This window comes from Arachis ipaensis, chromosome B1, assembly GCF_059453495.1.
Source record: "Arachis ipaensis isolate K30076 ecotype BB chromosome B1, ASM5945349v1, whole genome shotgun sequence".
NCBI classification, from domain to species: Eukaryota; Viridiplantae; Streptophyta; class Magnoliopsida; order Fabales; family Fabaceae; genus Arachis; species Arachis ipaensis.
Window position 1 is genome coordinate 45,910,689 of NC_142436.1, and position 11,865 is coordinate 45,922,553.

The 11,865-nt window shown below is 38.7% G+C and overlaps 1 protein-coding gene across 1 annotated transcript; it reads left to right on the forward strand.

The window, feature by feature from the left end:
• The first annotated feature begins 1,510 nt into the window (after positions 1 to 1,510).
• On the forward strand, positions 1,511 to 6,522 carry LOC107629783 (sphingomyelin phosphodiesterase). Its single transcript, XM_016332673.3, has 4 exons — positions 1,511 to 3,340; positions 5,033 to 5,179; positions 5,451 to 5,567; positions 5,761 to 6,522. Exons 1-4 carry the CDS (start codon positions 1,790 to 1,792, stop codon positions 6,367 to 6,369), a joined length of 2,424 nt encoding a protein of 807 aa, XP_016188159.2. The 5' UTR covers positions 1,511 to 1,789; the 3' UTR covers positions 6,370 to 6,522.
• The last annotated feature ends 5,343 nt before the right edge of the window (positions 6,523 to 11,865 follow it).

Here is an 11,865-nt window from a genome sequence, read left to right on the forward strand (position 1 = left end):
ATCATTTAATTATTATTTTGATTAGATCAAATAAATAATTATATTAATTCAAATGGAATATTATTATATTCTTTGCTAGCACCATGAATATAATAATATGATAATTGAGAATATTAAATAATTAATTATTTATTCTATGATGAGTTTTAAATATGGATAAGATTCCAACTGATTCTGTTTTAAATTAAGTTGTAATTTGATTCACAAATCAGTCACCAATCTCATACTATATATATGTGTATATGATAAAAGAAAGAACACACAAGTTTTTCTTTTACCTCCACATACACAAATATTCCAATTCTTAGTGAAGAATTGCTGGTGCAAGGAGTTGCAAGAAATTTCTCAGTTAAATCCATTGGTCAAGGAGTTGACAACAAGGATCAGTCTCGGTGTGGATACACATAGTACCTCGTACTATCGAAGGAGAAAGTTTTCATTCACTAGGGTACTCAGGTATTGGCATCTAACCCATCTTATTTCAATAAAATTTTAAGCACAAAATAGATCAATAGGATTACTTTATTACTTCCGCTGCGTGTTATGAACACTTGTAATCCTACAATCACATCTAAGTAAATTACACTTAATCACATTACTTTTATTCTAAATAAATTTAATTTTTTATAATTTTACACTTAAAGTTATAAGTTAATATAAAAATATAAAAAAATTTATTTAGAATGAAAATAGCATGATTAAGTGTAATTTACTTAGATGTGATTAAAAAAAATTGAATACTATGTACAGTAAAAAATTAATATTATTGAAGGATAAAACTAAAATTTATTTCTATGTATCGTTTTTGTCCCCAACGTTTTCGTCCTATTTAAGTCCCTAACGTTTCAAAATCATCTCAATTTTGTCCTGCCGTCAATTCTGTTAACAGATTCCTAACGGCAGGACAACATTGAGTCAATTTTGAAACGTTAGGGATTTAAATAGGACAATTGAAACGTTAGAGACAACTTTAAGACTTATTCCAAATGTTGGGGACAAAAACGATACTTTACTCTTTTATTAATTACAATATCATTATTTTTTTATGATTTTATGATATTTATTAAATATTATTTTTTAATAAAAATAATATAATAAATATAAATTAATTAGTTAGTTATAAAAATAAAAATAGTTATTTTAGTATGAAAATAAAATTAAAATTTTTTTATTATAAATAAATATTAAAATTATATATATTTATTTAATAATAATTAGATTATAATTTGTTGATTATAATTTATTAAATTTTGATTATTTTTAAAATATTAATAAAATTATTTATTTTAAATTTTAAATTATTTTATATTTTTTATTTATGTAAGATTAATTTACTGATTTAAGTCATTTAATCGATAATTTATTAGTTAAATTAATAAATTAATAAATCAACAATATGATCGATTCGATCCCAGATTCAATTTTTATAACTACAGTGGAAACAGAGAAAGTAACAAAAGCAGTCCCCGGCTCGACGCTATAAACTACAAAGAACCTCGAGCTCTTTCTTACTTCTTTTTCCACCTCCTTTTTACAATTTTTCAAATCAAAATGAAAGAGTGCCCCCACCATATACGATCACAGTGACTCTATTACTTCGCCACGTTACACACACTCTCACCCCCATAAAAGGGCGCCATTTGCCTTTGCCTCTTCTCTTATTTTGAAAAAACTTCCCAAACCCAATCACACAAACAAAAAACCCTGCTTCTCCCTTCTCTCTTTCCTTTAAAACCCTAAAACTCAATACCAAATCGGTCTTATCGCGCCCCCACCGTAACCCCTTACGATGGTCCCTCACTCCTACACCCTCGATTCCCTCTCTAAATCCCAGGACCTCGCTTCAACCATCGCCGCCGCATCAACACCTTCCCAAATCGTCTCCACCTGCGCCTCCATCGACTCCTTCCTGCACTCCCACACACCCGATCAGTCCCGCCACTTCTTCTCCCTCGCCTTCCCAACCCTAATCTGCAAACTCTTCGGCTTTGACGACCCCAGCAACCCTAACAAACCTCCCTCCCCCGCTGGCTGGATCGATGTCGCCATTTCCTCCAACGACTCCGACCTCTCCGCTGCACTCTCCAGTCTCCTCTCCCCCGCCGGAACCCTCTCCTCCGCTATCTCCGCCGTCGACAACCTCTCCCTCGTCAAATACGTCTTCCCTGCCGAGCGCCTTCCGGAGTGGGCCCGCTTCCTTCTAATCTCCTCCTCTTCCTCTCCCGCCGGTGTAGCCTCCGGCGGCCCCGGCGCACTCTCCGAACTCTGCCCCTCTCTCTTCCAATCTAGGGTTAAAGAATCGCCACCTTCTTCACAAATCCAGCTCAATGTTTTCGAGTACTTCCTCTTCTGGTTCGCGTATTACCCTGTTTGCAGGGGCAAATCGGAGAATTCACACCTTGTCGAGGTTAAGAGTGTGAAGAAGTTTCGGTTAGAGAATTGGGCTCATTCGATTCCAGTTTTTGCCAGCGCCGTTAAACGTTCTGGTAGTGCCGAACAGAAAACTGAATCGAATTTGTATATACGTATTCTACGGTCGTATCTGAGCGCGTATGTCCCAACCTACGACCTCAACGCACACCAACCCTACCGTAGCTCGATCCTTCACTACAGTGGCGGTTTTGATGCCAAGGTTGTGGCGCGTGCTCAGTTTCTGGTTTCTACCTTAATTCATTTCTGGCTTGTTGATAACGATTTCTCGCCGTTTCCTTTGAACGATTGCAAGTTCCTCGGCGTCTCTTTCCGGCTCCGGTCGGTACTGGGAGAGACTCCACCGACTCCAGGGCTCGGTGAGGTGGTGAAAGTTTTTGTGAGGTATTTGAATTTGAGCACTGTAGCGGTGATTGAAGCTCGCGACGGTGGAGGTGCCAGCGAGTGTTGTGGGAGCCCTAGATGGAGGAATTTGGGTTCTTCTTCCTCATTTGATGCAGTGAGGGCGAAGGAATTGGCTTCGAAGTACAATTCTCTGCGGTGTTGGAACCCATGGGCGCAGAGGCCTCTGTATAGATACCTGCTGAGAACGTTCTTGTTTTGCCCTATGGCAGCTTCCGTGAAGAATGTTTCTCAGGTTTTCTCGGTCTGGATTAGTTACTTGGAGCCTTGGAATGTAACTGAGGATGAGCTTTCTGAGCTTGAAGCTATTGCCAATGGGTCTGCTTCTGCTCAGGTGAATGAAAGGAAGGAGAATTATGTTGCCAGAAGCCGTGGTTATACTCCACAGTGGCAGGATTATGTGCTGTCTAACTACCTATACTTCAGTTCCCTGGTTATGCATTTTATTGGATTTGCTCACAGATTTCTTCATAATGATGTTGAACTTATAATCCAGATGGTGCTCAAGGTTTCTTTCTCAACCTTCTTTTATGTTTTTCATTGTTCCATATTGTCAGAATTTCCAATGTTGGGCAATCTATGCCTTACTTTCGTAAGTCCATGTTGTGGGCTGGGATGTTCTATGATTATTTGACTTGCTTATGAATTTGATAGGGAGTTGGGTATTTACTTATATAGTGTTTCATGTTTAGGACATATGGTGGAACTGAAAGTCTAAAACTGCAGCTGATTCTTGAGCACACTAGCAACTGTATAACAAGCTATATTCGGTTCCTTTCATGTTACAGAAAATTGTATTCCATTGTTTCATGTTTACCGGTTGTAGTGAGTGACTGGGTGATTTGCATGTTCTTAGTTATAATGGCTGTAGGTCCTTGCATGTTATAGTCTCATAGCAAAATCAGGTTTTTAAAAGTGGCTACTAAGTTGGATCTGTATGAATGATCCCCGGTGGTAAATAATATTTACAGCTCAGTGCAATGAAGTTTGTTCAGACCAGGAGCTTTTGTCCATCATGATTGTGATATAAAACATGGGAATATTGGAAGCATTGAAATGTGGTGCTTTTAGATGTTATGGAAGTCTTTTTCAATTTTCTTGCTTTACCATCCCTGGCAGCATGGCCCAGTGAGCGGGGTGAGTAGGAAGTTAAAATCTAGGAATGCTGGATGCATTCAAACATGGCTATTAACTGATGTTGAAGTCTATGTCAATTTTCCCTTCGGCCCTGCAACACATTGGCAAGGCTTTATAGTTTCTAGCAGTGGCATGCATGGGTTAACCAAGTCATTTTAGTTTCCAAATCATTGCTGGTCTTACCTGATTTTTAAGCAGTATTTGATCGGAAAAAAGTATCTTTAAAACTTGTGTAAATTTCATTGCACTGTTTAGATAAGCTATGTTGTATGCAATGGAGTTTTGGCCGGCAAAGGGTGAACCTGTACACAAGTTCAGGATGGCCAAAATGAAGATTCTTCAATGGATTTAGTCATAGGCTTATGGATGAAATCAGGAATGAGAATATAAAAGAGAAAGTTAGAGTAGCACCTGTTGTTGAAAAGACGATGGAATCTTGTCTTAGGTGGTTTGGACATGTGGAGAGGAGGCCATCAGAACATCCAGTGAGAGTAGTGGATCATATGGAAGATAGACCAATAGTTAGAGGCAGAGAAAGATCTAAAGAGGCTTTGTGTGAAGTGTTTAAGCAAAATTTCTGAATGAACAATCTCAGACGTGATACATAGGAAGCAATAGCATTATTTGATTGATATAGCTAACCCCTCTTAGTAGGATAAGATTTTGTTTTCGTTATTGTTTGTTGTTGTTCTAGTAATATTAGTAACTATAAACCTTGTGTCTAAATAAAAGCACTGGTTTATTGTTTAATTGGCATTTTGGTCTGAGGCACAGAATACTATTCACCTAACCACATATGAAATTGCTAGTAAATATTTTATCTAGTTTGTTAAAGTTTACAAGGAAAATAATCCATTTAGTGTTTTGGTAGTAATATCTGTGAACTGGTTAACTGTTGAAAATACATTTAGATTGCTGCTGTAACATTTAGAAAGTTTCTGTGATCAAGTTAAGTTTTGCCCTTATGTGTGTATTGTTGCTGTTATTGTAGACTTTTGAGGCTTGATGGAATCTTATTATAGTGATAATATATCTTTTATGTCTACTTGAATGGAACTTTCAGGTGTTAGACATGTTGACGACATCAAAAGAGCTCATCGACCTTTTGAAGAATGTGGATACGCTTTTCCACTCCAAACAGGCTGGACCAGGCAAACCAATGTTGAACAACTTGTACAGATATGTTCCTAGTATCCATGAGCAGTTGCAGGTGGGCTTAATTTTCTCTCCTGTTTTTACAGTTCCTGCAAGTATGCTTATCTTTCAGTTTAGTAGTTATTTGCCCTGTGTTTGAGCTAAAAGTTTATTCTATACTTACTGTTATAGGATGATTATTATGAATTATGCGACTTTTCCCACATAGTTAATATATTTTGTCATGTGCATCTGAACTTGATCAATTTTGCTTCTCACCTAAGCGCTGTATTAAGTTTGACCTCTTACCTTCACAATTGTTAAAAAGAATAATACTGGTTTTTCAGGACTGGGAAGATGGTTTATGTGAGACTGATGCTGATGGCTCATTCTTACACGAGAATTGGAACAAGGATTTGCGACTGTTTGCCGAGGGGGAGGATGGTGGACAACAGCTTCTTCAGGTCCTTTAATTCTGCTATCAAATATATACATATTTTCTAACTAGATTACAACAGTCAAAGAGTGTATTTATCTAAGTTGTACCTTTTTTTGGGTAAAAAAGTCAACCAGACCCGTGTTTCTAACTAAAATGATATATGTAGTTGATGGTACTAGGTTTTCATCCTTTGTTTTTTTTTTTTTGGGTCCCTGCAGCTGTTTATACTACGTGCAGAAGCTGAGTTGCAAGCTATGTCTGGGCATGTATCAAGCCTTCAATGCATAGATTCATTGAAGGAAAAGTTGGGGTACTTATTTGATGGACACACAATGATATCATCCCCAACTTCCCCGGAACCAATCCATCATCAACATTGTCGTGATGACATATTCAAGCCAAGAAGAGCTGGCAACCATGCGTATGTAGATGTTAAGTATAAAGGCGACTGGATGAGACGTCCAATATCGAACGACGAGATTGCGTGGCTTGCAAAAGTGCTGATTAGGTTGTCTGATTGGATGAATGAGAGTCTTGGACTGAATCAAGCGGCGGAGGGGACTCAAGTAAGCCCTGCCATCCCCTATGTGGAAATTACACCTGATGTTGCCCATGTCTGTGGCCCTTCGGAGGCCCTGAAGGTCTTTTTCTGCGCAGTTGTGTCTTGGCTTTTCTTTGTTGGTGCTGGCTGTTTGGGTTTGATGCGAAGATGTGGTCTGAGGGTGAACCTAAGGGTACTGGCCTCCAAGAAATTTGTAATGGTTTTGGTTTTATATGGTTCATTTAGCATATTGAAAAAAATCGTACGAGTTTTGTATAGCATGTAGTGAAGAATATGAATTGGATGTTGGTATACAGAGAAGTGTAGAAAGTGCCGAGGTTTGTTCCTTTTTTTTATTTTTCCCAGTTTCTGCTCTGTAAATAATAAGTTTTTTGTTTGGCCAAAGGAAAAGGAAAAAAAAAATCAGTCCTTCCTTCTATATAAAGGGTATGTGCAGTTGCAAATCCATTTTTTTTCCATTTCACTTTATCGTTAGTAATTTTAAATTGGGTTAAGTACTTTTTTCCGTCCTGTCTGTGATGAAAATCAAATTTGTCCCAGATTTTTTTTTATTATTAAATGTTTTAAAATAATTTTTTTTATAAAGAATAATAACGATTTGACGTTTTTTCCTTAAAACAAAAAAACCCTTTTCTTTCACTGACGATCGGGATTCCTGCTAGTGAAGAAATTTTTATAAAATTATAATTGCGTTGCAAGTATAGTTTCTAAACTGACAAGAATTTCTTCGTACAAAAACTTGTTTGTCACTTTAAGCAAATCCAATAAAATTGATAACTGAAGTATTGAAACCTCGGGTCGTCTCTCAAGGAATTGCAGGGAAATGTGTTTATTATTGGTTATGAAATTGTATCTTTTTGAGTTTTTGAAATAAGGAAGAAGTAAATTAAATGGCAAAAAAAATAAATTAATAATTAGAAAACTTTTGGCAAGGTATGAGAACTGGAAATCCTATCCTAGTTATCCTTATCAGGTGTGATGAGAATTGTTATTGCTCCCACTTAGTTAACCCTTACTAAATAAAGAAAAGTCAAGTGAACTAATTAAATTGATTCTCAAGTCCTAGTCAACTCCTGTGGAAAGACTAACTTTAGAGCGATCCCATTCAATCAGCAATTCACGAATCTCAATCAAATGCTGAATCTGATAACTCAAGTGTTACCAATTACTTAACCAAAGCCAAAAGGGAAAAATAAATCTAAATTAAATTGAAAGCATCATAAATAGAGTAAAACAATCATTAATCTGAAATACCTCAAATTGTATTAAATAAAGATATCAATTCTAACATAGGAAAGTTCATAAATCAAATTTGGAAAGTAAATAAACTAAGTGATAAAGTAAATAAAAGTAGAAGAGAAATTAAATTAAAGGAACATTGAACCTGGAATGAAGAAATAACCATAAACTGAGAGGAATCCTAAATTTAAGAGAAATCCTAAATCCTAATCCTAAATCCTAAGAGAGAGGAGAGAGCCTCTCTCTCACTCACTCTCTCTCTCTCTTTCTCTCTAAAACTACATCTAAAACCTAAAATTGCGTATTATCAATGTTGTATCTGTTCTCTTCTTTGATTCCTCCATTCTCTGGCTCATATTCTGTGTTTTTGGGTTTGGATTTGGGCCAAAAAGGGGCCCAGAAATCGCTGGGGGCGACTTCTGCAAATTACTGCACGTGGTGTCCGTCACGCGTGCGCGTGGGTCACGCGTTCGCGTGGTTTGGAGTTTTTCTTTGTCACGTGTCCGCGTCATTTGTGTTCTGCTCTAGGCACGCGTTCGCGTCGTCCACGCGTGCGCGTCACTGTCATTTCGCGCTAGACACGCGTTTGCGTCATCCACGCGTACGCGTCGCTGCCTTTTCCTCAAAACTCCATTTTTGTGCTTTCCTTCCATTTTTGTAAGTTTCTTTTATGTCCTCTAAGTCATTCCTGCCCTATGAAGCCTGAAATTACTTAAAACACAAATCACGGCATCGAATGGTAATAAAGGGTGATTAAAGTAAATAATTTTAAAGCATAGGAAGCATATTTTCTCATATATCATAATATAAGGAAGGAATTGTAAAACCATGCAATTCATATGAATAAGTGGGAGAAGAATTGATAAAAACACTTAATTGAGCACAAAATGAATCATAAAATAGGGGTTTATCAACCTCCCTACACTTAAACATTAGCATGTCCTCATGCTAAATCCAAGAGAAAGAGTGAAGGTGGAATGGTGGAATCTTATGCAATGCAATCTATTCTAAATGCAAGCTACCTAAATGAGTCATGCAATTCTAATTACTATCCACCTATATATATATAGAGCTTACATGTTAATTTGATTCATATTTTCAAGGAATTATATATGCATAGCCAAGCCAAAATCATGTTAAAACACTTTCACAATTGAGTTGAGTTAGAGAAATCCACAAACTTGCAAGACAATTAAATAATTAAATTTGGATATATGGAGATGAGCTACTGAACCCTCACTGGATTTGTGTTTACTCTCTAGTCACTCAGTGTTTGGGGTTGATCACTCTTATTCTTTTCTATTCATGCTTTCTAAAACTTTGTTCTTCATCTAACCAATCAACAAATATACAATGTATGCATACAAATATCATGAGGTCTTTTTTCAAGGTTGTAATGGGGCCAAGGTAAAGGTGAGGATACATATGAGGCTAAGTGAGCTATAAATTGAATCCTTGATTAGTTTAAGATCTCACCTAACATATACATACTCTATATAATTTAAAGATTATCCTAGTGAGAAGATGTGGCTGCCTCAGCAGAGTCAGTGAGAAATGGCGGTCGGTAGCCCAAAGCCTGGAACTTCCTACTGTGAGGGATAATCTTCTTGCAGTCTGCGGCGGTTGACTTTTCATCAGCAATCTCCCAAGGCACCTCAGCTCGGCGGCCCAGCTGAGTAATCAAGTAGGGAAAGGGCAGAGTGCCTCTAACATGGACCCTGGCCATGTAATACCGGATAAAGCGGGGAAGATATAGGTCCTTGCCCTCCATCACACACCAAATGAGGGTGATCATGGCAGCTGGCACCTCTGTCTCATGAGTGCTCGGCATCACGTAGTTACTTAGAATCTGCTGCCAAAGCCGATCCTCATCATTCAGATAGATAAGCTTAATTCCCTTTGGGTTTGTTATTGTCTTACCCATGACCCATGGGACGGTAGGATCAAAGGCTATAGTCCGTTTCACTGCGTCCCAGTCAGATCTCATGAATCTCATATCCTCTTCAGCCTTTTGGTAACCATCTGGTTGATCTGATTTAGGCTGGAGGGTGAGGATTTTCTCAATTACTTTTTCAGTAACCAGAATCTGTTTTTCTCTGAATTGTACTGCATCCAGGGACGTTTTGAAGTAGTTGCAGTAGAATTCTCTGACCAGGATGAGTTGACTTCAGTCAAATTCCTCTCCAAGAAGAACCAGCCTCTCTGTTTAATTTGTTCTGAGGTGTATTGTTTGAGTTCTTCTGGAATTTTCAGAGTCATTTCCAGGTATAGGTTCCTGGAAGTTTCAAAGACCGGATATTTCAGCTCACAGTATCTGTTGGCAAACTTTACTGGGTCAGTGGCAAGCACCAACTGATCAGCGTTTTCCTGCGGGGTAAAATTCTTCTCCCGCCAGGAATCGTCATGGAGGATATCCAATATAGAGGTAGAGGATTCGCCTCTTTTTCTTTTTCCAGTGGTTGCTTTGCCCTTTTCTTTGCTTTTAGGGTCAGACATCATGAAAAGCATAAATTCCAGGATACAATTTAAGAAACTAAAGCAGGAAAACACGTAAGCAAATAGGATTTTATCAATATAAGCATAGAGTGGCAAAAGAGGAATACAGTAGCAATATAAGCATGAATTGAGTTAAATAGATGTAGAATTATGGATTGTATGCAAGTTAAAAGTTGGAGAAGAAAAAATCACAATCCAAAATCTATGATGTGCGGAATTGTTGTTAATCAGGAAAAACAGTAATCATGCCTTGAAGTTGTTTTAAAGTGGTTAGTTGAAAGCTAATAGAAAAGTTAGAAAGTTAAAGTAGTTAAGAGTTAAAAATGAAGTTAAAGTAAGTGGCATGGTGTTGTGATTTCCAATTAACTAAAATTGCACAAATTTGAATAACAAGTAACTCAAATTCAAGTAGATATTGCAGATTATTGACGATTAAACATAGAAAAGAATTGCAAAATTAAAGTGAAATCATCAATAATGTTATTTAATGAATAAGGGAATCAGAAAGAATAAGAAAGCTAGCCCGTGCATTCATGAATTGCTTTTGGTTGAAACCAACTAATTCATGAATGGGAGTTGGGTGAAACAATTTGCTAAAAAAAAAAATTGGACAGCATTTCGGCTAAAAATTGGACGTTTCCGGGTAATAAACAACAGCAAAAACAGTTCATATGATAATAAGGTAGTGCAGGAAAGAGTAAAAAATAGTAATTCACAAGAATTCAGAATAAACAAACTCAATCTGCATTAAAGAATGGTAAAGAACAGCATATGAACAGCATTATCATCACAGCAAATTCAAAATTGCGAAACAGATAAAACAAGTAACAAAAACGGTGCAATTATCAGGCCTAAATCCACTAACCACATCGTAGCTACCTAACCACCTATAATCCACTACGATCATGCATCTCTAACTATCCTAATTTGAACAGAATTTGAAAAAAAAAACATACGACTAACTAACTAACTTGGGACAGGAATCGGTGTTTGGCGTAACCTGGTGGGCGGAGGTATAGAATTTGGATTCAGGGAGATGGTGGTGGTGGTGGTGACACGGCGGTGCTGGGAGGCGGTCACGGCGGCGGTTCGGTGGAGGCAGGGTGGTGGTTTGGTGGTTGGGGAGGAAAAGGGTTATGGGGGGAAGGAGAAGAAGGGGCGAGGAGGGGAGGGTTGGGGGCATGGTGGCCGGTGGTTCTGGCGGGGTGGCGCGGTGGTGGGGGCGAGGCGATGAGGCGGGGGGTCGTGGAGGGGGGGAGAGTGGAAGGGGAGAAAGAGGGAAGAAGAAAAGAGGGAGGAGGGGGTTCTGCGAGGGCGGCGCGGTGGTGGGGGCGCGGCGAGGTGGGGCGGGGTGGTGGTGGCTGGTCGGTGGTGGCAGAAGAGAAGAGGGAGAGTGTAGAGGGGAAGGGGGGGGGGTTTGGGGACGCAAAATGGTTAGGGTTCCATGTCGAAGGGGGTTAGTGTATTTAAATCCATGCGAATGCGTGGAGCACGCGATCGCGTGATTGGGGTGGAAAGGAAATGACGCGGACGCGTCATTGACGCGGTCGCATGGGTGAGGGATAATGAAAGTGACGCGTACGCGTGGGGCATGCGTACGCGTCGCTCAGAATTGTGCTAAACGCACAATTCCAGCGTCGTTTTGACGCAGCTCTCTGTTTCCATTTAGGGGGCAAGAATATTCACGCGACGCGTACGCGTCACCCACGCTTTCGCGTGGTGTGTGTGTGAAGTGAAAGTGATGCGTTCGCGTTACCGACACGATCGCGTGGTCCAAATTGTGCCTAACGCATACCAGCCGCACGATTCCAGCCCAACTTTCTGGGCGTTGGACTGTTACGTCGATTTTTGAATCGACGCCCACGCGGGGCCATACGCATGCGTGGGTTGCTTTTTTTTTTATATATATGCAAAATGCAGATGTCATGAATGATCCTAATGAAATTAAAGTAAAATAAAATAAAATGAAACAAAAATCAAACAAAACGAAACAAAATTAAAGTTGAAAAAGGAACGATCATACCGT

Excerpts from the sequence above, each read along its gene's own strand:
- LOC107629783 (XM_016332673.3), top strand. The coding sequence starts at position 1,790 with ATGGTCCCTCACTCCTACACCCTCGATTCCCTCTCTAAATCCCAGGAC. Across the intron at positions 5,180-5,450 it reads GTATCCATGAGCAGTTGCAG|GACTGGGAAGATGGTTTATG; the intron begins GTGGGCTTAATT and ends CTGGTTTTTCAG. Across the intron at positions 5,568-5,760 it reads GTGGACAACAGCTTCTTCAG|CTGTTTATACTACGTGCAGA; the intron begins GTCCTTTAATTC and ends GGGTCCCTGCAG.